We start from the raw sequence: 27539 nt of genomic DNA, 5'->3' as shown, positions 1-27539 counted from the left end.
TGAAAATTTTGCTTTCTAAAATTTTGTTTCTCTCAACTTTTTCAAAAAAAAATCCGGGATTTTCTCTATTTTTTTTTCTTAAAATTCCACAAAAAAAATTGAATTTATTAATACCAGAAATCGATTTAAATTTGACAGACCGTTCAACTTCAACTCGAAATATCTCAAAAATAAATCCTTCCAAAAGAAAATGTATTCCATCATACTCGTACTGAAGGAATATTTCATGTTCTACAAGTTTCTTCGTTTTAATTTTCCTTGCAAGACCCCTAAATTTTTCTCACAAATCGATTTCTTTGAAAAAACTGAGAAAGATTCAAATTTTTCATGAAATTTTCAACTTCAACACTAAAAGTCTCAAAAAAAAAACCTCATCGAAGAAAATGAAACATTGCACAAGAGACACGATATTTCATACTCCATAATTTTATTTCATTCTACTTTTTTTCATGGGATCCTCATTTTTTTTTCAGAAGAATTTTTTTTCTAAAAAGTTGACAGTATTGATGAGAAATTTTTTGCTCAACAAGTCCCTCTCCACTTTTCTAGTAAGGCCTCTTGATTTTTCCTGAAAATTGATTTTTTTTTAAAACACTGAAAAACATCAAATTTTTACCAACAGCAATCGATTCAAGTCCAAATTTTGAACTTCAGCTCAAAATATTTCAAAAAAAACTCCTTCTAAAGACAATGGGCAACATAGTTTGAATGCAAAATAAATAAAAATGAGATCATTTGAAATCGCTGATCTCGATTTTTCAAGCAATAGATGTTTTCGTATTCTGTTTTGAAAAATTCCGAACATTAACTGCTGAAATATTTTAAAAATTACCCCAAAAATTTTGATGTTTTGCCCTCCCTTACTTTCATTTTTAGTTCAAAAATCCAAATAATTGTAAAATCTGGGCCACTTAGCACATTACCAAAGTTCAAATCAAATTTCGAGCTGAAACCCTAAAAGAAATTCGAAAAATTTTCCATTCTACGTGACATAGATCAGATCATATGTCATTGCATCATGATCTTTTTATTGCAATTCTCACATCATATTAGTATCTAATCTCTTCAAACAATTAAAATATTCATATCATAGACGTTAACTCCTTCTACATGAACTCGTTTGCCAACGAAAGTGGTCATATTAATTAAATCGGACTAATTTAAGAACCAACGACTTGACATGCGAATAATTAACTTTTCAAACTGCATCCAGCCAACGCTCATATTCATCGCCATCCTATCCACGTGTCTCCTTTCCCCCTCGGGTCTCGTTCGCAGCTCTTCGTTTAATCAATTTCATCTAATTAATGATAGAATTAGAATTTGAGAACCACTGGCAATATACTCGTATGCGAAATATCACCTACGATTTTTTCGAAGAACTGGCGTACTTGACCAATATTTGCGATACCATTCGCTATTCCGGATCTAAATTAGTTTTTTACTCGAACTCATTGGAAGAAATTAAAAATCGATCGCTATCAATTACTCGAACACTCGAATGGTATCGTTTCATACTCATAAATAAATTCCGCCTTGGTAAAGAACGCAGGAATGAAAGAAAAAAAAACAATACCGGCGTAAACCGAATTTAACGGTACTATTGATCGTAAAGTAAGAAAAAAAATAAGAAAAAAACAATTATTACCTTAGCGCGTGAATAATTGAGTACGTCGTTTTCGGCGAATCCGGCGCAAGCTTTGTCTAAACTCGAGGCTGACTTTGATAACTCGTAGTTAGATTCTTTGACATATTTGCACGACGATGATTTAGGAATACTCGATTTTAGCACCGGATAAGTTTCATTTAATCGGATTGACGAACTGTTGAATTTCTTAATCGGCTGTAATTGGCGTACGTTGAAGGGTCTGGCGAAAGCTGCTTCGTACGAGGTAAACTCCGGTTCTTTTTTGATACTCGGGTTGGTGATGGATTTGGTAACGTGGTTTGGGTTTTTCACACTACCGGAGAGTAATTCGGCGACTTTTTCGTCGCTTATGTAGCTCGTGATTGGGTCTTCGTTTTGGCAAACTCGTATTCGCAAATCATCGATACGTGTTTCGGCTGCGGCGTATTTGAGTCTTAGTTCGGAATGGTTTTTTTCTAGTTGTTCGATGACGCAATCTTTTTCTTTGATTTCTTCTTCTAGTTCTTTTACTTTATTGAGTAAGTCTTTTTTGGAGACTGGTAAGGTCTCGGTTGTAGGACTAGCTTCGGGCGAACTTAGAGTTTCCATGCTTTCCAGCGATTGTCTTTCTAAACGTTTTTGCATTTTACGTAAAGCTTCGGTTTGTTTGATCGTATGAATGTATTGTTTAACTTTACTCTGTACGTGATCGTATTTCTTCGAAGCGTTGGTAGTTAGACTACTACAGCTGGTGGATCTTTGGAAGCCCGAATCTTTAGACTTCGTGGTAGCTATCGAGGTACTCTGCAACGTTTCCGTCGAATACATACACGATGACGAGTCTCGACGTAGAGGTGAGAATGATACGATAGATGATACGTCGTGCAAAGAGTTGGATTTGTTTATCGAGTACACGCATGATGGAGGATTATCTTGAGGCGTGAGAGAGAACCGTTTACCATCTCTGAGTGATGGGAAAGCTGGCATTTTGAAATCGTATTCTTCGATGGATTCTTTTATAGGGGTAGATCCGACGATGTTGTAGTTGATGGGACCGTAATCGCTGGGTATATTTCTTTCTTCGTCGGATCCGGCGTGCGAGTCTTCGGATGTTATACTGATAAGAGATGGACGTTTTATATCTGTTATCAGCTCTTCGTCCATCGACGAGAGCATAATATCGCTTTCAGCCATACGTTCAGCATCCATGTAACTGGAACATAACGATATTGAGTTAACACTGTGTTTCATTAGATCATAGGTGATGGAAATGTAGGTAGAGATGATTCAAGTTGAGGGATTACCTGATTTGGAAACCAATCTTGTACGTCGATCGAACTAAACACTTCACAATACACAATTTAATGAATGTACGCGAGCGAAATAACGTGAATTGGATCACATGATAGTCGCGATTACCACTTCAAAAATCACAGGAAATGCGCGTATTTCGATTCATTCTCTGTTGGCACGAGTACTTCGGTTGGTCGCGGTTATCTGTAGACTACTCGAGGATCTCGCGGATTTATGGGATGTCGAATAAAAACGCAATTACCACTACTACTTGACCTCTAATCAGCACATTTTCTATTATTTTTTGTTTATTTATCACTACAATGAGAGCGAATGACGACATAGTCATAAAAAGGGAAGGGGAAATTTGGAGGGAAAATGCGTGGGTTTGTAAAACTTGGCTAAAATTTGCGGATCGATGAGCAATTTGTTCGGGTTTTGGTGGATTTTGGGGTTTGAATGAATGTTTTATGGTTATAATGTGTTGAGAACTCGTTTATAAAATTTTATAATACAAATTTGAGCCTCGAAAACTCGAAATTAAATGATCTCGTGTTTCGGGAAAACCATAAAAATGTGTATTTTTGAGCCCCGAGTAAAAGCAACACTGTTATTCGATTTCGATTTTTTGACTTTGCGTCGTACGGTTTTCGGCAGCATTTTTGCAAGTTTCTCGAAATAAGTCATGCGCAAAATCAAAACAGGTTTTTTCCCTGATAATTTTTTTTAATTTAATTTTTTTTTAATGAATTTAGCCAAAAAATGAATCGAAATTAATTAATTTTAAACGTTTATCAAATTTAACAATTTCTAAAAGTGAAACTAACCAAATCGTCCAACTTGAAAATTTCAAAACAATTCCATAACAAGTTGAAATTCTTACCGAAGGCAACATTGTTTGATAAGCCAATTACGTGAAAATAAAAACCAACTACTCTTGAACTTTTTCATGAATTCCGATACACTTTCTTCCTTTTCCAGCTGTTAGTGTAAGTTTAGTGATCCTTCGTACTGTATTATTTTAAGTAATTCGAGTAAATTGTCATCGTATCGGAAACTTACACCGTTTTAGCGAACAATTAAACCCAAACAGTGGTCTTGTTCGTTGGTGCAGTTCGTGGATTTTTCTCGTTCAACTCGAGCACTCTACTTGTGTTTAAATCGTTTTGAAATTTTGTTTCACGATGCCCGAATCGAATTCACTGTTCGCCAATGTTTGGAGATGTTTCCTGTCACCTAAATTATTCCGCATTTATAATTTAAGAAACTCGAATGTAAGTAAACATTGTATCTTTTGTTATCATGTCTGCGACTGATAAGCTCTGCTGTGATGTTTCGAGTTCATAAGATGATAATTTCTAATCGTGTTATTTATTTTAGGGTTACTACGAACCGAACGCTTTAGAGAAATGGGGAGATACGATCATTCAAGCGGTGAGTTTACTCAGAGTAGCTATAATTTTTCACTCATTTGGTGTTCAGTTTTCCATACTCTACTTCCTCTATTCCTTTCGATGTCTGGTGGTCTGGTTCGAGAAAAAGTGGTTTTTTTCTCAATTTACGACCTTGCTCACATTATTGTAACCTGCGTGATTAAATACCTAGGTTGTTTTTTTAAAGATTTTTTTCCTCTTATTTAATGTTTCAAGGTCTGCGAGTATTTGTCTTACAATCATCTCGAGTATTGGCGAAGAAAATTTTCATTCTGTGGGTATACTCGTAATTACACCTGTAGTTTTCTCGGAGTGTATTCGCTGTTGTGAGGTTGTCGACCTTTTAATTGACACCGTTGGCGTATCGTGGGCTAATATAATGTATTCGTACGTGGACTTTTTTCCTACGAAAATTACTGCTTCGGTTATTTGAATAATAATCCATTTTTTTTTTTTTCTGTATTGAGATTTCATTGAATTTGAAATACGTCTTGGCGAATTGGTAATGAGCTCGTAGAATGAACGTTTCCGGTAATATACAAAAGCTGGGACCAATGTTTTAAAATTCAAGTTCAAATTGTAGCCCAATTTTTATTCAATTCGAGTTCGAACTCATTATAGAACGGTAAACATTACCTATATTTTTAAATTTTCCAATGTTCGGTATGTTTGGATTAGATGTAGAGGAAATCCTTGGAGTGTTTGGCAGTAGACGTGACTTAGTAACGTATTCATTTGTCCTGCGTTCGTTGTCTTTGACATCATGCACTTGACATTATTCGGTTGAAACGTTTTTTATGCTGATTGTATGTAAAACTATCGTGACTCGATCGACCCCCCCTATGTACCTGAATTCCATCATTTTTTAATATTAATGGCTTAACTGTGTAAAATCTACCTACCATTGGTTGAAACGTTATACGACACTTTTATACGTGTGAATTGTTGGGAAAAAAAACCACTTAGTTGTACGAAAGCGTGCAAAAAGTAATAATAATTTTTCATAGCCTTCGCATGACTACGAACGTTGATGATTGTAAGAGGAGGAAAGCTCGATACCATTATTTGACCCTTTATATCCTATTAAAAAAGTACCTGTCACCGATGTACACATATCGGTTCGCAATCCATGATTTTTTTTTCCTTTCATTCTGTTGCTCTATTTGACAAACACGCGTCTGGTTTAATTACCTACACCGCCGGAGCACATTAATGCTAATGGAGTTGAAAATATACGCCGATTTAGTATCGTTTATCGTATAATTAACTAGTTTATTTATTTTTGCAGTCGATCGTGCTATGGCACGTGACGTGTTACGCTTTCCCAGTCATGGTGTATACGGCCTACAAGCGGAATTATTTCACCACCGAAGGACAAATCTTTTTGCTGAAATTGGGCGCAGTTGGAGCCATCACGATATGCTCGGCTTTTGTCCTAAGAGCCCTCGGAAGAGCTACGAATGCAACTTATTTAGAATTCAACGAAAAATATCGTAGTATTATTCGCAATTATAATAGCGAGACGAAGGTAATAAGAGATCTTGGAACGTTGATGCGAGGTTGTCAGATGCTATATTCACGAGATTCTGGTTTTGTTTTGATTTGTTAAACAGAAACAATTGCAAAATTACGAATTCGATTATACCGCTTGGCCTGTGGACTTTGATTTGAAGAGTGATAAGTAAGTATGAGGTGATGAGATCAGAGAGGCTGGGAAATGGTCGATTGACAGTTCAGGTTTCATGTTGACCTGAATTTTGCTCTCAAGATTTGGGAGCTTTCATTTTTATTGACCCTTTCCAAGCTTCTCGTTTTTTTCAAAAAAAATTTGGTTCAAATTTTAAGCAAATGATGTAAATTTCAGGTACAAAGGCAAAGTTTCAATTGCATGTTCAGAAGGCACATTCAGCAAAGCACTTTCCAGTCCCAGTAGCTTGGTTGGATACGCGGCTCTTCACTCGTTTGCTATCAAAATGATTTATCCAGGCAGCATTTCTACAATTAATTATCTCATAAGTGAGTTTATACAGTATGACACAAAAGTAGTGCTCGGTGGCTTTTATTTCTAAGTGGAAAGAGCTAGCGTTGAGTAGGGAAAAATAAGGGCTTTCAAAAGCGACTTTGAAAATTTCGGGTCCATGCACAGGGTGTCCACAAATTGGAAAACTGGTTTGGTCAAAAAATTCAAACTGGTTTTTATTGGACCAGTATTCTACACTCTTAAGGCGACAAAAACGTGATTTGAATTTTTTGAAACCGGTTCATCAATTTGCAACCAGTTGATAAAAAATACCCAAAAATTGTGGATAGAGAAAAAAGCTAGAAACAAAAGTTGTAGAGTGTGAAAAATTACAAAATTCTGTCTGATCATATTTTGAAACCGGTTCATTGGTTCGCATTTAGAAATCAGTTTTTGACAATCACCTAAAAATTTAAGATGGAGAAAAAAGCTTGAAACAACAGTTGTAGAGCAAAAAAAATTGAACCATTTTCACGGATCGGATTGTGAAACCGGTTCATTAATTTGCAACCAGATACCAAAAATTACCTAAAAGTTGGAAATTGAGAAAAAAGCTTGAAATTAATGTTGTGGGGCATGAAAAATTGAACAATTCTGTTCAATCACATTTTGAAACCAGATCATTGGTTCGCGTCTAGCAACCATGTTTTTGACAATCACCTACAGATTGAAGATAGAGCAAAAACTAAAAAATTTGAAACATGAGTTGTGGAGTGTGAAAAGTTGAAGTATTTTTAACCCCATCAGTAAAAATGGGTCAATTTTTCATGCCCCACAACTTTTATTTCAAGCTTTTTTTTCAATCTCCAATTTTTAGGTAATTTTTTATAACTGGTTGCAAATTGATGAACCGGTTTCAAAATCCGATCCGCAAAAATTGTTCAATTTTTTACGCTCTACAACTTTTGTTTCAAACTTTTTTCTTATCTTCTATTTTTAGACGATTGTCAAAAACTGGTTGCTAAATGCGAACCAATGAACCGGTTTCAAAATGCGATTAAACAGAATTGTGTAATTTTTCACGCTCTGCAACTTTTGTTTCAAGCTTTTTTCTCTATCCACAATTTTTGAGTATTTTTAGATAACTGGTTGCGAATTAATGAACCGGTTTCAAAATCCGATCCGCGAAAATGGTTCAATTTTTTACGCTTTACAACTGTTGTTTCAAGCTTTTTTCTCAATATCGAATGTTTAGGTAATTTTTGATAACTGGTTGCAAATTAATGAACCGGTTTCAAAATCCGATCCGCGAAAATGGTTCAATTTTTTTACGCTCTACAACTGTTGTTTCAAGCTTTTTTCTCTATCTTCAATTTTTAGCTGATTTTCAAAAACTGGTTGCTAAATGCGAACCAATGAACCGGTTTCAAATTGTGATTAGACAGAATTGTGTAATTTTTCACACTCTACAACTTTTGTTTCAAGTTATTTTCTCTATCCACAATTTTTGGGTATTTTTTATCAACTGGTTGCAAATTAATGAACCGGTTTCAAAAAATTCAAATCACGTTTTTGTCGCCTTAGAGTGTAGAATACATTGAGCCAATAAAAACCAGTTTGCAATTTTTTGACCAAACCGGTTTTACAATTTGTGGACACCCTGTGCATGGACCTGAAATTTTCAACGTCGCTTTTGAAAGCCCCTATTTTTCCCTACTCAGCGCCGTTTCATTCATCTCGCTAGCTCTTTCCACTTGGAAATAAAAGCCACCGAGCACTACTTTTGTGTCATACTGTAGATCCTAGATCATGTTTGGATTGAGGTTTCCTTTCACAAATAGAGCTGAATACCTGTTGATTTTGTGGCCAACTCATTTCATGTAAATTCAACCTCCTCCCCCCCCCCCCCAAACAAAAAAATCTTACTCAAATTACTCAAAATAACGTCGAAGCTTCAAAGCTGAAAAAATAAATACTCCTTTCTCTTCTCCTCTAGCCCCCCCCCCAAAAAAAAAATACTCCAATTTACTCAAAATATCATCAAAACTGAAAAAATGAACCCTCTCCCCCCTCCTCCCTCCTCTGTGATGATCAAATCCAACTTATGGCTGAACTTTCTGAAAACAATTTTTGAACGAACTAAAAAATGATGATATTAAAATCCTGTCATAAAAAACATGAGATAAACGCTGCATAAAAATTAGTTCCTAAAATAACTTTTCAATATTATTCAGGTTCGCATTTAAATCGAGCGAAATGAATAAAATTCCACAAACAATGATTTATAAATTTGCATTCAAAATTATTCACAATGCAGTCTTACGATTCGGCACTTCATGTTACGTAAAACATCAAAATACTACATTGTTACCATTCAAGGTCGCGAAAGCTAAAAAAAACTTACTCTAAATCTCGTTGTACGAATTACCTATATTTTGGTGTATATTTTTTTTTCGCAGGGAATAATTTAAGCATCGGTAGAAAAAAGCTGATTGAGGAAAAACACGCAGAAAGGTTCAAATTGGCAACACCGGATAATAACGAGTTAGACGTTATGTTCGTCGATCAAAGGAATAAAACGTAACCGACTTGGAATTTTTTAATAGACTGGGAGTGTGAAATGGTGATGGAAGAGTTGAATAATTGAACGATGGTTTTTTTCAGGGCTTTGGGTTCGACTCTAGTCATTTGCACGGAAGGTAATGCAGGATTTTATGAGATTGGGATCATGGTTACACCCTTAGATCTTGGGTATTCTGTTTTGGGCTGGAATCATCCTGGTTTTGGATGGAGTACGGTATGTTTTTTTAAAAGTAGAAGATATTTGTCAACTTGATGGACGTTAAATTGAACGAAATTTATTGCAATTTTCAGGGCACACCTTACATCTATGCTGAAAAATGCGCCATGGAAACCGTACTACAGTTTGCTTTCCAAAGACTCAACTATATCCCAGAGAATATAATATTATTCGGATGGAGTATCGGAGGATTCGCATCTTCGTATGCTGCCACCGTTTACCCAGATATCAGAGCTGTGGTAAGAAGATCTTCTGCATTAACAACAATTGAATAGATCTATATTCTAAAAGACGTGTTGAAGTGGTAATGATTTTTGTAACGAACGAATTAAATTCCTGCAGATACTTGATGCCACTTTTGACGACATCTTGCCATTGGCTGTTAAACAAATGCCCAAATTCTTAGAACCCATCGTCAACGTATCTATTAGAGATCACGCTAATCTAGACGTGGCTTCTCAACTTACCCAGTACTGTGGTCCTATCGTACTTATTAGAAGATCCGAAGACGAGATTATTTCGTTGACGTAAGTATTAGTATTTTGACATCTCTGAGTAATTTTTATACGAATCGGTAGTTAGAGGTAGTTTTCCATTACCTGGTTGGGGAATACTTGGAAATTTCCGCTGAATTATTAACTACCTACGAAAAAAATTAATAACGAGAAAACATTGAATGGAATGCGCTGTTTTGTTTTGATTATATTTCAATCACGGTGCTGTGGCGGTATTGATTGTGGAATTTTCCTATATCAAGTGCACAGAGAGAAAGAGGGAGGGATTGGTGTAGCTGAATTGAATTGGAAACGATTTATTGTAACAATGAAGTTGAAACTGCTTCATTGTTTTGAAAGTTTATTTCGTAATGATTGGGGAATATTTTCTACGAATTTGATTAAAATTATTATTGATACATAGAAAGTAATTGGCTTGGAAGCAGGGACAATTTCGTACTTGGAAATTGGTTTGTTGGTTTTGTGGAATCTTCCTCTTCCTTAATGCTGATGATTTATGGTACTTTCATTATAGAATTTTTCCAAAATACGAGACCAGAGATACAAAAATGATTTCATTTCTTTATCACGAAAAAAAAATTAATTTGAAAAATCCAAAAGAAAAGGTGCCCATGAATGAGTAAAAAATCAAAAATTTCAAAGTTTGAATAAAAAAATTGGAAAAAGCAGGGCTTTTTAGAAATCTTGGCTGAAAAACAACAAAAATAACCGAACATGAAACCTTAAAAAAGTCTTCAAGAATTCCTGCAGCATTAGACAAAGTTCTTCATTATTTCGATTTTTTTAAATTCAGGAGCTAGAGGGGAATTTGAGACACGAATGCAAAAAAAATGAGCAAAGATTGTTGTGGCAATCCTGAAAGAGAAAGAGGGGGGGGGTAAAATAAAATACTCAGAGCTCTCGAAAACCTTACAAATGACATGCCAAATGCCATTTTCAATTTTTCCATGTTTTAACGATGATGAGGAGGGAGGGGTGGAGGGACGTCTAAGGGGGTTGGATCGAAAAAATGAGCAGATATTCGAGCTCAGAGCCCCTAAAAACCTAACAAATGACATGTTAATCGCTATTTCAATTTTTTTATATTTTGACGGTGATGAAGGGGAGGAGGTGAGGGTGGTTCAGGGGAGTGGAATCGAAAAAATGAGCGGATATTCGAACTCAGGACCCTCAGAACGCTAACAAACGATGTGTCGCATGCCATTTTCAATTTTTTCAAATTTTGATCATGTTGAAGGGGGATGGAAATAAGCTCAAATTCAAACTCAGAAGCCTCGAAAACCCAACAAACGACATGTCACTCACCATTCTTAATTTTTTCATATGTTGAAGGGGTGGTGGGAGGAGGTTCAGGAGGTCGAATCGAAAAAATGAGTAGATATTCGAACTCAGGGACTTTGAAAACCTAACCAAAGACATGTCGCATGCCATTTTCAATTTTTTCATATTTTGACCAAATTTTGAGGCCAAGGGGAAGAAAGGGGACGATATTTAATCGAAAAAAATTAGCAGATTTTTGAACTCGGTGCCCTTGAGAGCCTAACAAACAATATGTCGCATGCCATTTTGAATTTTTTCAAATTTTAATCATATTGAAGAGGGATGGGGGAGGGAGGAGATGAAGTTGAATCGAAAAAATAAGCTCAAATTCGAACTCAGAAGCCTCAAAACTCCAACAAACGACATGACCCATGCCATTTTCAATTTTTTATATCTTGAAAGGTGGGGGGGGGAGTTCAGGAGGTCGAATCGAAAAAATCAGTAGATATTCGAACTCAGAGCCCTTGAAAACCTAACAAACGATATGTTACATGCTATTTTGAATTTTCTCAAATTTTGATCATGTCGAAGAGGGATGAGGAGGGAGGGGATGAGGTTGAATCGAGAAAATAAGCTCAAATTCGAACTCGGGACCCCCAAACCCCCGAAAAACGACATGTCGCATGACAGTTTCAATTTTTCCACATTTAGACCTTTTTTTTGGAGAAGGTTGAGGGAGGAATCAAAGTTGAATCGAAATAATGAGCAGATTTTCGAACTCAGTGCCCTTGAAAATCTAACAAACGATATGTCGCATGCCATTTTAAATTTTTTCAAGTTTTGATCATATTGAAGAGAGTTGAGGGAGGGAGAGGATGAGGTTGAATCGAAAAAAGAAGCTCAAATTCGAACTCAGAACCCTCAAAACCCCAACAAACGACATGTCACATGCCATTTTCAATTTTTTTATATTTTGAAGGGTGTGGGGGAAAGTTTAGGAGGTCGAATCGAAAAAATGAGTAGATATTCGAATTCAGTGCCCTTGAAAATCCAACAAACGATATGTCACATGCCATTTAGAATTTTTTTCAAATTTTGATAATGTCGAAGGGTGATGGGGAGGGAGTGGATGAGGTTGAATCGAAAAAATAAGCTCAAATTCGAACTCAAGACCCTCAAAACCCCAACAAACGACATGTCGCATGACATATTTTCAATTTTTCCACATTTTGACCCTATGTTTAGAGATGAAGGGAGGGGGAGGAAACAAAGTTGAATCGAAAAAATGAGCTGATTTTCGAACTCAGTCCCCTTGAAAACCTAACAAACGATATGTCACATGCCATTTTGAATTTTTTCAAATTTTGATCATATTGAAGAGGGATGGAGAGGGAGGGGGTGAGGTTGAATCGAAAAAATAAGCTCAAATTCGAACTCAGAAGCCTCAAAACCTCAACAAACGACATGTCACATACCATTTTCAAATTTTTTATATTTTTAAGGGTTGGGGGGAGGGGGAGTTCAGGAGGTCGAATCGAAAAAATGAATAGATATTCGAACTCAGTGCCCTTAAAAATATAACAAACGATATGTCACATGCCATTTTGAATTTTTTCAAATTTTGATCATGTTGAAAGGGGATGGAGAGGGAGGGGTGAGATAGAATCGAAAAAATAGGCTCAAATTCGAACTCAGGGCCCTCAAAAACCTAGTAAAGGACATGTCGCATGTCATTTTCAATGGTTTGGTATTTTTTGACCGTGTTGAGGTAAGAGAAATACCTGAAGAGGTGGGGGGGGCTGAATCGAAATATTGAGTGTGTAAATTCGAACTCAGAACCCTCAAAAACCTCACAATCGATATTTCACAAGTCCTTTTCAATGTTTCGGTGTATTGATCATGTTCAAGGGCTCGATGGGAAGGGGGGAGGGGGTCGAATTTGAATTTAAAAAAATCATCAATATTCAATCTCAGCAAACCTAAATTAGAAATAATCAATTCCGACAGTCAACTTGAAATTTGATCAATTCAACTTTTGAACTCATTTCTTAAGTTTTGCCTTCCACCTCTCTTCTTTCCCCCTCAAACAAACAGTTTTGATCGAACCTAACTCAATATTGTAATCATCTAAAAAAAAAAAGATTAGTTTTCAGTTTGTGGATTTGGATGAATTGGAATAATTATTCTCTGTTTGATTTTCCTAATCAATCCTGTGTAAAAAAAAAAAAAAAAAAATGGAAAAAAGATTTTTAAATTTTTAAGCTTGAAAAAAATCGAAATCTTGAGCTGTGTTTTTTCCAAAATATGCAGTAGGTAAAAAATTGGTTTAAAAAAATGATTTTCCAAGAATTCTCGTTCCTATTAAAGCATCGTTGTTGTAAAAGTGAGAAAATTATCTTGAAAATGTGTCAAACAGACTGTGTAAACGATTCCTCGAATGCTCGAAAGCATTGAACTGAATCGTTCTCAAATTTTAGATATTTTCAGTAGATACACAGATTGCTCGTTTCCTTTATTGATCTTCGAATTTACCTAATTCCAGCGAAGGCGACATTTCAACCAACCGAGGAAATTATTTACTATTGAGAATCCTGAAATCCAGATACCCTCAGTTATTCACAAACGAAACGGAAGCAGCATTATGGGCTTGGTTCGGCGTGACCGCGCATAAGAAAGGTGAATTTAAATTTTTTAAATCATTCCCCGAGACCCGAGAAGAACCTTTTTAATCCATAAATGCTTCGGTGTGCCTATTTACTTATTCCGTATTCGTGGAATACTAATTTCACTTACCTACGTTAAATCGTTCGTGTTTAGATCTCATTTATGAAAAATTCAAAGTGAACTTGGACGCTTGTAAATCAGAATACGACGCTTACAAAAGTAAACTAGGCAGGCAATACCCTACTTCTTTTGGTAAAGATTTCGACATACAGAAGAAGACTCAAATGCTTTTGTATCTGGTAAGTGGTTTTACATTACTTACTTACCTGAAATTGATTTAATTTTAATGCGAATTTTTTTTTACTTCATTTTTTTCCGTTTCTTATGTCGTTATCAGGCTAGTCTTTATATGGTTGATTTTCCATCGAGTCACTGCACATCATTACCATCGGATATGTTCCATTCATTTTCACAGATTTAATACTCTTAACCACGACGACGTCAACCATTTTTAATACATACTCACGTGAGGCGAACGAGTTACTTGTTCTACTTAAGTAAAAATTTGGAGGGAAAAAACATGCAGAAAGAGGTTTCTTATGTAAAAATTAAAACTAGGACAATTTCGTTTTGTTTAGTTAATTTTGGTGAATTAAGAGTTCCTTTTGTGTTTGTAAAATATTTTGTTACACCTTTTACCATATTTGTAGTTTGTTGATGTATAATCGAGCTATCTATATGTATGGATGAAATTGGAAATACATTTTTTTTTAAACAATTATTCGCAGGTATTATTTTATTATTATTGTATAAAAAAATAAATTATATAAATGCAAATGTTTTCAGAAGAAGGATATCAATCGGGGCATTTGACGTCTTCGTGAGGTATACATCGTTGTAATCGATTACTATAGATGTGATGAGATGAACATTGATGAAGGATTAGAGAAACGCATTCGTTCACTTTGTACATCACTGCTAAGCTCGTTGTGCTTGAATGGTGTTTCTTTTTGGTGGGTTTTTCGCTTTTTAGTTGGATTACGTCGTTGAGCTGTGAAGAAGAAAGAAAATGAAGGGTTATTGAAGATATTTGCTGGCAAGGATAGTCCAAAAGGCAAAAGGTGTTCTGTTGGGTTACATCTTTGTGACCCAAGTGACCCAAACCTATTTCAGTTAGGTTTTTGTGGATATGGGTCTAAAATGTCAGAAAAGACATCTATTTATTTTGGATTTTCGCAGTTGCACTTTGCACAATCGAGAATGAAGCCTAAAAAATTCAAATATCTTGACAAAAATGCTCTTCAGAGATTGGGTACTGGGTAGTGATTTATAGTATTTTTGAAAAGGTGTCATGCAACCTGTAATAAATTAAAATTTTGCAAAAAATGTCAAATTTTTCAATAAAATTTTTTTTGAGCATTTTTCAATAATTTTGAGCTTAAAATTGGGTTAAGATTTTCAAGATTTGTGAAAAAAGTAGGTACCGCACAAATTATCAAAATACGAGTAAGTTAAAATTTCTGCAGAAAATCAAAAATATTGATCCAAACTCGTTTTAAGCACTTTTGAAGAATTTTGAGCACAAAATAGAGTCAACTTTGTTAAAATTTTGCAAAAAATTCAAATATTTGGAAAAAAACGTTTTTTGAGTATTTTTGAAGAATTTCACCTACACACAAAATTGGATCGTCATTTTTAGGGATTTTAAAAATGTACCATTCAGCCCATCAAAATTGGTTAAATTTTCTCAAAAAATTTATATTTTTCTCTAAAAATTTATTTTGAGCATTATTTTTGAATTTTGAATAATTTTGAGCTCAGAATTGGTTCATGATTTTCAGCGTTTTTCAAAAAAATTTCATGAGACTCGCCAAAATGAGTTCAAAATTTCTACAGAAGAACGAAAATTTCTATCAAGATTCTTTTTGACCATTTTTGAAGAATTTTGAACCCAAAATTGAGTCAATTTTCGGTACCTACTTGTAATAGAGTGTCATGCAACCTTTCAACATGCGTTAAAATTTTCCAAAAAACTCAAAATTTCAACAATAAGAATGTATTTTGAGTTCATTTCAAGAATTTTGAGCCCAAAATAAAGTCAGGATTTTTGGTATTTTTGAAAACGTCCCATTCAACATATCAAAATAGGTCAAAATTTTTGAGAAAACCAAATTTTTGAATTAAAATGTTTTTGAGCATTGTTGAAAGGTTTTGGGCTCAAAATTGGTTCACGATTTTTAAAATTTTTCAAAAAAGGGTCACGCAAACAATTTTATAATGGGATGTAAATTTATAGAACTGTTTTTGACAATTCCTGTAAAAGAATTTAAATTATTTTACTTCAAAATTGAGTCAATTTTATGGACCACTCAATTCTCTTCTATGTAAAAGTGCAATGTGCCAAATCAAAATGGTTAAAACTTTACAAAAAATTCAAACATTTTAACAAAAATTATTTTTGAGCACTTTTGAAGAATTTTGAGCGCAAAATCGTACTATGATTTTCAAGAATTGAAGAATTTTGAGCTCAAAGTTGGTTGATTTTTGGGATTTTTAAAAAAGTTGTCAAAGAGTTAATCAAAATGTGTGAAATTTTGACAGGAAATCAAAATTTTCTTTCAAAGCTTTTTTTTGAACATTTTTGAAGAATTTTGAAACAAAAATTGGGTTGTGATTTTCGTAGTTTTGAACAAGTGTCATGCTACTTATCAAAATGAATCAAACTTTTGCGAGAAAATTAAATTTTTCAATACAAACGTTTTTTGAGCACTTTTGAAGAATTTTGAGCCCAAAATTTTATTATGATTTTCATGAGTTTTTTGAAAATGCCATGTGTACTAGTAGGGGATGTCCCAACACTCTACATATTTGGCGCCCAACGTGAGGCGCCAAATAATGTGGGCGCTAAATCTGTTGAGAGTTGGGACCAGTACACATGCTACATTTACATTATACCTATTATCAAAATTGGTTAAATTTCCTGAAAATTTGAGCTTTTTTGACCAGAATGTTTGGTATTTTTGAAGGATTTTGAACTCAAAAAACATTGGGCTCAAAATTGTGTTTGATTTTTGAAAAATGTCTTGTAATTCATCTGAAATGAGTTGAAATTTTGCGAGAAAAGTGAGAAAACCATTTTTTTTTTCAAAAAAATGCCATGCGACCAATCAGAAAACATGGGTTAAAATTTTAGCAAAAAACCAAAAGTTTCTGTCAAACCCCTTTTTGAGCACTTTTGCAGAATTTTGAGCTCAAAAAGGTAGTGGTTTTCAGAGTTTTTAAAAGAGTGTCATGCGACCTATCAAAATGGGTTGAAATTCTATCAGAAAACCAAAAATATCTATCAAAACCCTTTTTGAGCATTTTTGAAGAATTTTGAGCCCAAAAAGGTAGTGATTTTCAGGATTTTTAAAAGAGTGCCATGCGACCTATTAAAATGGGTTAAAATTCTATCAGAAAACCAAAAATATCTATCAAAACCCTTTTTGAGCATTTTTGAAGAATTTTGAGCCCAAAAGGGTTGTGGTTTTCAAAGTTTTCAAAAGAGTGCCATGCGACCTATCAAAATAGGTTAAAATTTTAGCATGAAACCAAAAATTTCTATCCATAGTGGTTTTGAGCACTTTTGAAGAATTTTGATCCCAATATTGAGTCAATTTTTCGGGTAGCTATGAAAAAGTGTCATACGTTGTATCAAGATTGGTGACTTGAAGGGTAAGTTCAACGTTCTAATCTCATAAATTTTCAACAAGACCCCAACGCATTTTGAAAAATGGATTTTCAATCAACCATATTTGAAGACTAAATTTTTCCAAAAATGGTCAAAAAAAGCTATCCTATTTTTAGAAACGTTGATTATTTTTCTGAAATTGTAGGTAACTCATCTTAATGGGACGCGTGGCACTTTTTTGAATAGTGAACCAATTTTGAGCTCAAAATTCCTCAAAAATGCTCGAAAAACGTTTTTGCCAAATTATTTGAGCTTTTCGCAAAATTTTGACCAATTTTGATTGGTCGCGTGAATTTTTTTGTCTCAGAAATTATGACCAAATTTTGGGCTCAAAATTCTTCAAAAATGGTCAAAAAATATTTTCGTCGAAATGTTTGTCTTTTCTGCTCGAAATTGGAGGAGTCACGACTTTAAAATTCGAGTTCGAGTAAACTTTTTAGATCCGTGCTATTTTGAAATTTGGAGCTTTTAGCCTCTACCCCCTCTCCTTCCCTCTAATACCCTTTTTTAAAAATCCAAAATACTTCTTTTCTGACATTTCAAACCCATATCCTGTTTCCAGACCACTTTTTGCCAGTTGGAGGAAGGTTCTATAATGAAGATTTTTTAAAAATAGGTACTCACGTGTTTGGCGATCCTCGTCTCGCGTTTACCCTCATTCTGAGTAGACTGCGAACAATTGATCAAGTTTTTGAAATTCATGGCGCATTCGAAAAACTGACATTGATTGTCTGGATTAGGGAATCGTCCCAGATGATGCGGCGTACATATTTTCTCATCGGTTAGCAACCAGTTCAAACCTATTCAGTAAATAAACAAACAGATGACCGCGAATATTAGACAGTGTTCTGGTCAGTTGAATAGGTGATGGATGTCGTGGTGACAACTGTAGGCATAAAAATAATATATCTATGATTAGGTAAAAAATTTATTAGCCTACTTCTGGCTGTGGTGACTTCTTGCGTTCTTAATCGGTGCAAGAGTATCGGAAGGTAATCGGCGATGATGCTAATGAGCGGAACAAATTCCACAGTGTAATTACTTCTGGACGGATCATTTAAGTCTATTTCGGTAAAAGGTAAGCCGTTGATCTCTGAAACATAGTTAGGTAGGTACAAGTGTAAATATCCAGGTCGTTACAATTTGCTAATTCGAGCTCTTTGATGATGAACATTGAACAGCAGCAGCAGACCTAGGTAAGGTTCAGATGTGGGTCTGCTGCGGTGAATGAGATATAATTGGGAAAATGTTGGATTATCTACGCTATTGTGGTTCTGTTATTATTATTTATGCTGCGTTGGAGTAGCAGTGGTAGGCTTATGACTACAGTCTGTGCTCGAGATTGTAATAAATAAACAGGTTTAGTTCCGCATATTGACATAAATACTTGGTACAATACCGCCTCCATCTCGTGAGATGGCCAGTTAATTAGCAACACTTTGGAAGCATGGTCTAGATTACGAGTTAACATACTAATTAAAGCATTAAATAGAAGATAAATTCGCTAAGATGGTATAGGTAGGTAGTGATACGGTTCGGCGAGCAATGAAAAACGAAATCGAAGACCAGACGTGATCATTTAGATGATCGTCGGTTTTTATTATCGTCGCTGTAGGTGATCGCAGCTCAGTGGGTAATAATTGGTCACACGCTGGAGATGTAAATATTGAAGATAGGTACATATTTGCGGAAGCTGCAGAGAATTTAGCGAAAGATTGGGTTCTGAGTTTAATCTCTTGGTACCTTGATTCAAATTAGCTTAATCCAGATTTTTTTAAAAAAAATTGCATAAAATTTTGGATCAGAGCAGATCAGGTTAATGAGGTCTAATTGAATAAAATTGAATCTAAAATTGAATCAAATCACATCTACTCGTAATCAAAATCCCATTTATAAGTACCTAGATCTAATCACGTTTCCCTTATTCGATCTGATTAAATCTGGTCTCATCAAATTCGATTCCAGGAATGCCTTGATCTGCATGATTGCATGGTCTGGTCTGATCTGATCAGATTCAATCATTTCTTGCTAGGCAGATTACATTTGATGGGATCAGATCAGATCAGATCCAGATATTCCTTGAATCAAATGATCTCATCACATTCAATAGGGAAGTCTTGTTTGTTCAGATGGAATTAGATCTGGTCATCTTCGAATGCAATTCGATCTGGCCAAATCTGATCAGATCAGGGATTGATTGGATCAAATCTAATCTGTTGAAATCTGAACAGATTCATAGTAAAAATTTGTTTTGTTTGATGTGATATGATCAGATTCGGGCATCTTCCGGATTCAATTTGATCTAACTAGATCGAATTATTGCATCCAATAATTTTTTACTACTTACCCCCCCCCCCCCCCTATCTCGAGTAAATGTTGTAGGAGCATTCAGAAGTGACCTTTTAACAATCAAAACGGATGAAAATTTCTCGAAAAATTCAAAAATTCGCCGAAAATATTTTCTGAGCACTTTTGAAGAATTTGAGGCCAAAATTAATCTGTCAAAAATCATATTTCTATATTGGATAACATTTTTTTGAATGTGTCTTGTGACCTATCAAAATAAGTTGAAATTTCTCGAGAAAATCAGATTTTTCAATAAAAATATTTTTTGAGCACTTCTGAAGAATTTAAAAGCAAAAAACCAGTTCGTAATTTTTGGATTTTTCAAAAAAATGTCATGTGATCCATGATAACGGGTTGGAATTTCGGAAGAAAATCAAAAATCTCTATCAAAACTCATTTTAAGCACTTATAAGGAATGTTGGATCCTCGATTGAGTCAATTGTGTTGTCCCAAATTAAAATGGCTAAAATTTTACCAAAAAAAATCATGTGAAAATGGGATTTGAGAATTTTTGTAAAATTTTGAGCCCAAAATTGTGCCATGATTTTTGAGATTTTTGGAAAAGTGTCATACTTACTATAATGCCCTTTCAAAATGGATGAAAATCATACAAAATTTTTGAATTTATTGTCGAAAATGTTTTTTCAGTATTTTTGAAGAATTTTGAGCTCAACGTTAGGTTACGATATTCAAGATTTTTGGAAAAGTTGTCATAAAATTGATCAAAGTATGTTGAGATTTTGGCAAAAAGTAAGAAATTTGCATCAAAAACTCCCTTTGAGCACTTTTGAAATATTTCAAGCCCAAACTTGGTTCATGATTTTTTGGATTTTTCAAAGAATTTTTTTTTTGAGCATGCTTGAAGAATTTTGGGCTTCAAAATCGGGCTGAGACATGTGAGATTTTTGAAAAAATATCATGCGACTTATAAAAATCAGTTGAAATTCCGCGAGAAATTAAAATTGATATCAATGAAAATGTATTTTGAGCATTTTTGAATCATTTTGAGCCAAAAATCGAGTCACTATTTTCAGAATTTTTGAAAAAAGTGTCATGCAACTTATAAAAATGGGTTAAAATTTCAGCTGAAAATCAAACATTTCCATCAAAACTTTCTTGGAAAATTTTTGAAGAAATTTGAGCTCAAAATTGTGCCATGATTCTCGAAATTTTGAAAAAAATTTTATCAACGCCGTTTTTTGAGTACTTTGAAGAATTGTTAGCCCAAAATTGCATCAAAATTTTGCAAAAAATGATCTAAATTTCGGTATTTTTGAAAAATTTTTAGTCCTAAATTGTGTACTGATTTCCAAAATTTTTGAAAAAGTGTCATGTGACCCATCAAAATGTGTTAAAATTTTGCGAGAAACGCGAATTTTTCAATGAAAATATTTGTTGAGCGTTTTTGAAGAATTTTGAGCCCAAAATTATAGAGCACGATTTTTGAGACTTTAAGACAAGTGTCATGCGACCCATCAAAATGTGTTGAAATTTTTCAAGAAATTCAAATATTTAATCTGAAATGTTTTTAAGCCATTTTTAAAAAGACTTTTAAGCCGAAAAGTAGGTCATAATTTTTGGTAGGTTAAAATTTTCGAAAAATGCAAATAGGTACCTGCTTATTCCAGAAAGATATTTTTTGAGCATTTTTGAAGAATTTGAGCCCAAACTTACATCCTGGTTTTGGGGATTTTTGAGAAAAGTCTGTCTCGTGCAACTCATTAAAATAGGTTAAAATTTTAGCATAAAATTAAAATTTTCCAGAAAAATTTTTTTGGATACCCTATAACGACTTTTAGGGCCAATGATTTTTCATTTTTTTGAAAAAATGTGCCAGGTGGTCTCGTCAAAGTTGCAGTCACATTTTTAAAAATTCCAAATGTTGTTTTCTAATTATATTATACTTACTTATCATATTTTTGACAATCCCTTAATTGAAAATCTCAAATATGAGGAACTTTTTTTGGCGATTCAAAATTTCTGTAAAAACCTTTTTTCAGATCAAAATTGAATCATGTATAGGTAGGAATTGTAATTTTCAGAATTTTTGAAAAAGTTTCATGCAACGTACCAAAATTGGTTCATATTTTACAAAAAATTCAAACATTTCGACGAAAATGTTTTTTGAATACCTATTACCTATTTCTGTATAATTTTGAGCTCGAGCGAAATGAGCTGACTTTCGATCTATATCTCAAAGTATCAGAAAATTTTGACAGAAACAAGTTTTGATAAGAATTTTTGAGTACTTATCTGTTGAAATTATAACCAATTTGGAGTGGTCGTATTATACTTTTTCAAAAATTGAGAAAATCATGTCTCAATTTTGTGCTCAAAATGCTTCAAACACAATCAGTCAAAATATTTTATTTTTTCTCCGAGATTTGAAGTAACTTCGATAGGTTGAACCACTTTTTTTTTCAAAATTCCCACAAATCATGTTCAAATTTTGGGCTAAAAATTCTTCAAAAATACTTAAAAAGAGTTTTGATAGAAATTTTTGAGTTTCTTCAGATATTTCAACTCAATTCTGATTAGGTTAGTTGACGCTTTCTTCGAAAATCCAAAAAAACATAAACCCAATTTACGATTTAAAATTCTTCACAAGTGCTCAAAAAATATTTTCATTGAAAAAATGTGGTTTCCTCACAAAATTTTGGTGGGATATATGACACTTATTCAAAATAAATCTGAAAATTGTTTCAATTTTATACTAAAAATTCTTGAATTTTTGAAAGTGCCCAAAAATAGGTTTTGGTACAGATTTTTGATTTTCGACCAAAATTTCAAACCACTCAAATAAGTCAAATGACACTTTTTTGAAAAATTTCTAGAATCATCAACCCATTTTATTCCCTTTAATTCTCTCGCGAAATTTTGATTCATTTTGATAGATCGCATATGGCACTGGTTCAATAAATTACAAAAATCATCACCCAATTTTTATCTCGAAATACTTCAAGAATGCTCAAGAAAGAGTTTTGTTGGAAAATTTTTGATTTTTTGTCGAAATTTCAACTCATTTTGATAAAGGGTCATTCCACGTCAATTGGACCAAGAAGTGGTAGGTGGGTTCGGCGATTTTTTTGAAATTTTTCCTGTGGAAAGACCTTCCGAAGGGATGACCAATGGCGCAAATCGCAGCCCTCTAGCTCATTTTTAACAGCAGCCAGGGGGTGTCAAAGTTTTCAGTGAACCCAAAATATCATCCATTTCAGCAGTGGATTGCTCGATAACCGCGATACCTACAAAAATGGAACTTTTTCCCATAGTTAGAGGTTTTAAAAGGCTTTTTGATGATATCATAAAAATCAGTGTTGCCACTTTTTTTCGTACAAAAAATTAGCTCAAAAAGTTTCAAAACGTAATTTTCATATCGTTCCGACTCTCAAAAATTCTGAAAAAAATATATTATGGACAACTGTTCATGCTGAATAACATATTAAAAAATTGGGATGGTAACTTGTAACAAAGTCGATTTAAAAAAATTTAAATTTTGCGAAAAAATGCGATTTTTTTATTTAATACATGAAAAAAAGTTTTGATTGGTAAAGTTGACCCATTTGACCCCTATTTTTACGTATCTGTTGAGAAAGTTGAAAAAAACCCCTTCACTCGGTGAAATTAACTCATCACAAAAAAATCAAAATTCAAAAAAATTCAAAAAAAAGCAAATTTCATTTTTTTTGCTGCGAGTGAGATTTTTATCAACTTTTTCATGAAATACGTCAGAAAGTGGTCAAAATAAGACAACTGAATAAATTTAAGCTTTTTTTGATGTTTGAAATTCAAAATTGAATTTTTTCAAATTTTGATTTTTTTGTGATGAGTTCATTTTATTGAGTGAAAGGGGTTTTTTCAACTTTTTCAACAGATACGTGAAAATAGGGGTCAAGTGGGTCAACTTTACCAATCAAAACTTTTTTCATGTTTTAAATCAAAAAATCGCATTTTTTCGCAAAGTTAAAATTTTTTAAATCGACTTTGTTACAAGTTACCATCCCAATTTTTTAGTATGTTGTTCAGCATGAACAGTTGTCCATAATATATTTTTTTCAGAATTTTTGAGAGTCGGAACGATATGAAAATTACGTTTTGAATCTTTTTGAGCTAATTTTTTGTACGAAAAAAAGTGGCAACACTGATTTTTATGATATCATCAAAAAGCCTTTCAAAACCTCTAACTATGGGAAAAAGTTCCATTTTTGTAGGTATCGCGGTTATCGAGCAATCCACTGCTGAAATGAATGATATTTTGGGTTCACTGAAAACTTTGACACCCCCTGGCTGCCGTTAAAAATGAGCTAGAGGGCTGCGATTTGCGCCATTGGTCATCCCTTCGGAAGGTCTTTCCACAGGAAAAATTTCAAAAAAATCGCCGAACCCACCTACCACTTCTTGGTCCAATTGACGTGGAATGACCCTAAATCCTGTGACCCCTTTCACAAAAATTTCAGAAATCGTAACCCAATTCCAAGCTCAAAATTGTTCAAAAATGCTCAAAAAAACATTTTCATCAGAAACTTCAAAAATTTTGTTATATTTTGACCCATTTTGGATGACGCTTTTATAAAATTATCAAAAATCATGGCTCAATTTTGAGCTCAAAATTCTTCAACAGTGCTCAAAAATAATTTTCGTTGAAAGAACATCCCAGAATCATTGGACCATACACTTGTCTTTTCAATTCCCAATCTCATTTTTGTAATTCGAACCTCTCTTCACGAATTCAAGTTTAGCCTATTTTGTTGGAGCATCGTCAGTTCTCAAGCGAGTTATTACATATGTATAACAGCCTATAAAATTGAAAATCGAAAATCTCTGCCAACAATCAATATCGCAAATAGGTAGGTATTCGAGTTCTAATCCGATAAGCACACAGATAAACTTAGGTATAGTTCAACTCGCTCAGTTTTTTCAACAAACCTTATTACTCGTACCTTTGCCTACGTTTCATTTACAATGCTAATGGAGAATTTTTCCAATACTGCACGCAGATGTTCAACAAAGTACCTACATTCATTCATCGATATTACCTATATCAGTTCAAATGTACAAAATACCCGAATCGAATTTATTTTTACAGTTATCTGCGCAAGAGAGCAGATACACGAACCAAGTGCGATTTTTAAATTATTAATATTTCACAGTTGCAATAACCTCATCGCCACAATATTGTGGAAATTCGTCGTAATATTTGTATATAAGTATATTTTATGGCACAACGAAGATGATAATATGTTAATTTGAAACGCTTCACTGTACTTATATCGTACTCATTCACTCACTCACTCATACTTTAGTTAGAGTGATCGAATCTAACGAGAAAATAAATACGAGTATTTTAGTATATCGAACCAGTGTATAAATGAACAGAATAAAAAAAAATGATGGTATAATTTTTGAATCGATTCGTATACTGTTCGAACAATTTGTCGTAATGTGTACGAATAGGTGTATAAGAACTTGACCTAGGTCGAGGTATATCATAGTGTGTGAAAGAGAATACCAAGAATTAGGAATTAATTTCGTATACCGGAAAAATGACCGTTTCTAACGGTGCAGTGACTAGAGTTTTACCTGATTTTCATTTTTCAGCTCAATGAGGAAAATTTATCTACCTTAATAATAATTTTGATTAAAATTGGGTAGGTATAAATACAGGAAGAACTCTACAAAAGTCTTCGAAATAAAAAGCTGACTCATCAAGGAAAATTTTGATCGAAATCGATATAGGTATATGTTACAGCACAATCGTAGATTAACCTTGACGTCTGACGTTGAAAAAAAATTCAAATGAATAATTAACCAGTCACCTAATTTACTTAATCAATCGGTGAAAACTTATAAAAGCGTGATCCAAAGCCATCAAGGAAACTTCATTGAATACCTAATTAATCCATCCACGATCACTTTCGACTTCAATAAAAATGTACGAAAAATACACTTATAAATCACTCGCTTATATGGATAGGTAAAGGTAAAGTACGTACCATCGGCGCTTAAATTGATCCAATTTGTAGGTATACTTTTGGCATAAATCACGATAAAGAATCCGAACACGAAGAAATAAATAACGCGACACAAGATGTTCTCGTACATCACGAAAATCTCATTTTCCGACTCGTCTTCGCCACTGTAACTACTCGTCTGATGAATGTTGGTTTATTAGATTGCTCTCTTATAGTGTTCCATGCCAGCGATCCGAAGTATATGCACCTGTCCACTCCTATAAGGCCTGCAATCTCTCAGAGCATAACCAATAATGTAACAGGTGACCTGTGAAAAAAAAACAACATATTGATTGCATCCGAGTGCATCGTATCGTCTTTTGAATTTTGATTGCTTTGTTTTGTTTGGTTGAAAACTCTCAAAGTCAAAATGAAGATTTGGTGTGACTCCTTGGGGCAGTGGATAGGTGATTGGGAATGGGAAAAATCGCTGGTGATGAAAAAGTTGACGTGAGTTTTTGCTTCGTAATGCTGACTGGGAGATGATTCGTATTGTTGTAGGTAGGTACCTACGTGTATATAATTGATTGAGTATTTAATTAAGTAATGGAGAGTACTGTGAGTAAAAATATTTACGGTTGACATTAAGTACATATGTGCTGAGATGAGATGATAGATACCACCTTATTGACAATGGAACCTTTACAAATCATCGACTGTGATCGAGCAGAAATTTGGCTCACCAAAAGAGCATGTAACTCACACCTCAGATCCAAATTTTTAACTTCCGAAGTTGATTTTTCAATTTTTGGTAAATTTTTTAAAATGGCATAAGCAGCTCTTATGCCTTATGCCTCCAAACTAGAGTTGTTTTTTTCAGAAATTTCGAATCGCTCCTGAAGGCGTTATAATCAACTTCAGCAGCTGAAAATTTGATCTTGTCTTAAAACTGATGAATCAAAAATCTCAAAAATCTAATGTGACCGACCAGTTGAAAAGTATACTTTTTGAAAGTTATAAAAAATCTCAAATTTTCAAAAAAAAATTCAAAATTGTCACTTTTTGTAACAAATTACTTAAAAGTACGTCTAACTCTCTAAAATCGACAACCTAAATCGATTGCTACCTTTTTTCAGCGGATCCGGAGCCTTCACCAAAAGTTAGATTTTTTCCAAAAATTTCACACCTGGGTCATTCCACGTCAATTGGACCAAGAAGTGGTAGGTGGGTTCGGCGATTTTTTTGAAATTTTTCCAGTGGAAAGACCTTCCGAAGGGATGACCAATGGCGCAAATCGCAGCCCTCTAGCCCATTTTTAACAGCAGCCAGGGGGTGTCAAAGTTTTCAGTGAACCTAAAATATCATTCATTTCAGCAGTGGATTACTCGATAACCGTGATACCTACCAAAATGGAAATTTTCCCCATAGTTAGGGGTTTTGAAAGGCTTTTTGGAGATATCATAAAAATCAGTGTTGCCACTTTTTTTCGTACAAAAAATTAGCTCAAAAAGTTTCAAAACGTAGTTTTCATATCGTTTCGACTCTCAAAAATTCTGAAAAAAATATATTATGGACAACTTTTCATTCCGAACAACATATTAAAAAATTGGGATGGTAACATGTTACATAGTCGATTTAAAAAAATTTAAAGTTTGCTAAAAAATGCGATTTTTTGATTTAAAACACGAAAAAAAAGTTTTGATATGTGAAGTTGACCCATTTGACCCCTTTTTGTAGGTATCTGTTGAAAAAGTTGAAAAAACCCTTTCACTCAATAAAATGAACTCCTCACAAAAAATCAAAATTCGAAAAAATTCAATTTTCAATTCCAAACATCAAAAAAAATTTAAATTTATTCAGTTGTCTTATTTTGACCTCTTTCTGACGTATTTCATGAAAAAGTTGACAAAAAATCACAATTACAGCAAAAAAATTAAAATTTGCTTATTTCTTGAATTTT

The 27539-nt window shown here is 33.9% G+C and overlaps 3 protein-coding genes across 4 annotated transcripts in view; 1 reads left to right on the top strand and 2 right to left on the bottom strand.

Moving 5' to 3' along the window:
- Positions 1-3227, bottom strand: part of LOC135842537 (uncharacterized) — a 29508-nt gene extending 26281 nt beyond the window's left edge. Inside the window, exons 1-2 of the mRNA XM_065360039.1 lie at positions 2932-3227; positions 1649-2840 (exon numbers count right to left, since the gene is read on the bottom strand). Coding sequence (XP_065216111.1) covers positions 1649-2836 — 1188 coding nt within the window. The 5' untranslated portion in view covers positions 2837-2840; positions 2932-3227. The remainder of the gene's footprint in view (positions 1-1648; positions 2841-2931) is intronic.
- Positions 3228-3820: 593 nt separating this feature from the next.
- Positions 3821-14331, top strand: LOC135842551 (phosphatidylserine lipase ABHD16A). Of its 2 annotated transcripts, XM_065360057.1 has the most exons (12): positions 3821-4194; positions 4301-4354; positions 5642-5881; positions 5967-6034; positions 6218-6369; positions 8773-8893; positions 8978-9110; positions 9188-9352; positions 9456-9640; positions 13431-13564; positions 13706-13851; positions 13950-14331. In XM_065360057.1, the coding sequence occupies exons 1-12, from the start codon at positions 4105-4107 to the stop codon at positions 14031-14033; spliced, it is 1572 nt and encodes a 523-aa protein (XP_065216129.1). In that variant the 5' UTR covers positions 3821-4104; the 3' UTR covers positions 14034-14331. The 2 variants fall into 2 exon arrangements, with proteins under 2 accessions (XP_065216129.1, XP_065216130.1); XM_065360058.1 differs by lacking the exons at positions 3821-4194; positions 4301-4354 and adding an exon at positions 4818-4978.
- Positions 14332-14338: 7 nt separating this feature from the next.
- LOC135842552 (uncharacterized) lies at positions 14339-25960 on the bottom strand. The gene is made up of 4 exons (XM_065360060.1): positions 25622-25960; positions 18223-18375; positions 17907-18082; positions 14339-14603 (listed from the first exon to the last, which is right to left on the bottom strand). Exons 1-4 carry the CDS (start codon positions 25728-25730, stop codon positions 14409-14411), a joined length of 633 nt encoding a protein of 210 aa, XP_065216132.1. The 5' UTR covers positions 25731-25960; the 3' UTR covers positions 14339-14408.
- Positions 25961-27539: the final 1579 nt, after the last annotated feature.

This window comes from Planococcus citri, chromosome 4 (genome assembly GCF_950023065.1).
Source record: "Planococcus citri chromosome 4, ihPlaCitr1.1, whole genome shotgun sequence".
Taxonomy (NCBI): Eukaryota; Metazoa; Arthropoda; class Insecta; order Hemiptera; family Pseudococcidae; genus Planococcus; species Planococcus citri.
Note: the sequence above shows the minus strand (reverse complement) of the source record. Positions and strands in the feature narration are given on the sequence as shown.

Excerpts from the sequence above, each read along its gene's own strand:
- LOC135842552 (XM_065360060.1), bottom strand. The coding sequence starts at position 25,730 with ATGTACGAGAACATCTTGTGTCGCGTTATTTATTTCTTCGTGTTCGGA. Across the intron at positions 18,376-25,621 it reads GATCAATTTAAGCGCCGATG|AGATCAACGGCTTACCTTTT; the intron begins GTACGTACTTTA and ends ACTATGTTTCAG. Across the intron at positions 18,083-18,222 it reads AGAAGTCACCACAGCCAGAA|GTTTGAACTGGTTGCTAACC; the intron begins GTAGGCTAATAA and ends TTTACTGAATAG.
- LOC135842551 (XM_065360057.1), top strand. The coding sequence starts at position 4,105 with ATGCCCGAATCGAATTCACTGTTCGCCAATGTTTGGAGATGTTTCCTG. Across the intron at positions 4,355-5,641 it reads GAGATACGATCATTCAAGCG|TCGATCGTGCTATGGCACGT; the intron begins GTGAGTTTACTC and ends TTATTTTTGCAG. Across the intron at positions 13,852-13,949 it reads CTCAAATGCTTTTGTATCTG|GCTAGTCTTTATATGGTTGA; the intron begins GTAAGTGGTTTT and ends TGTCGTTATCAG.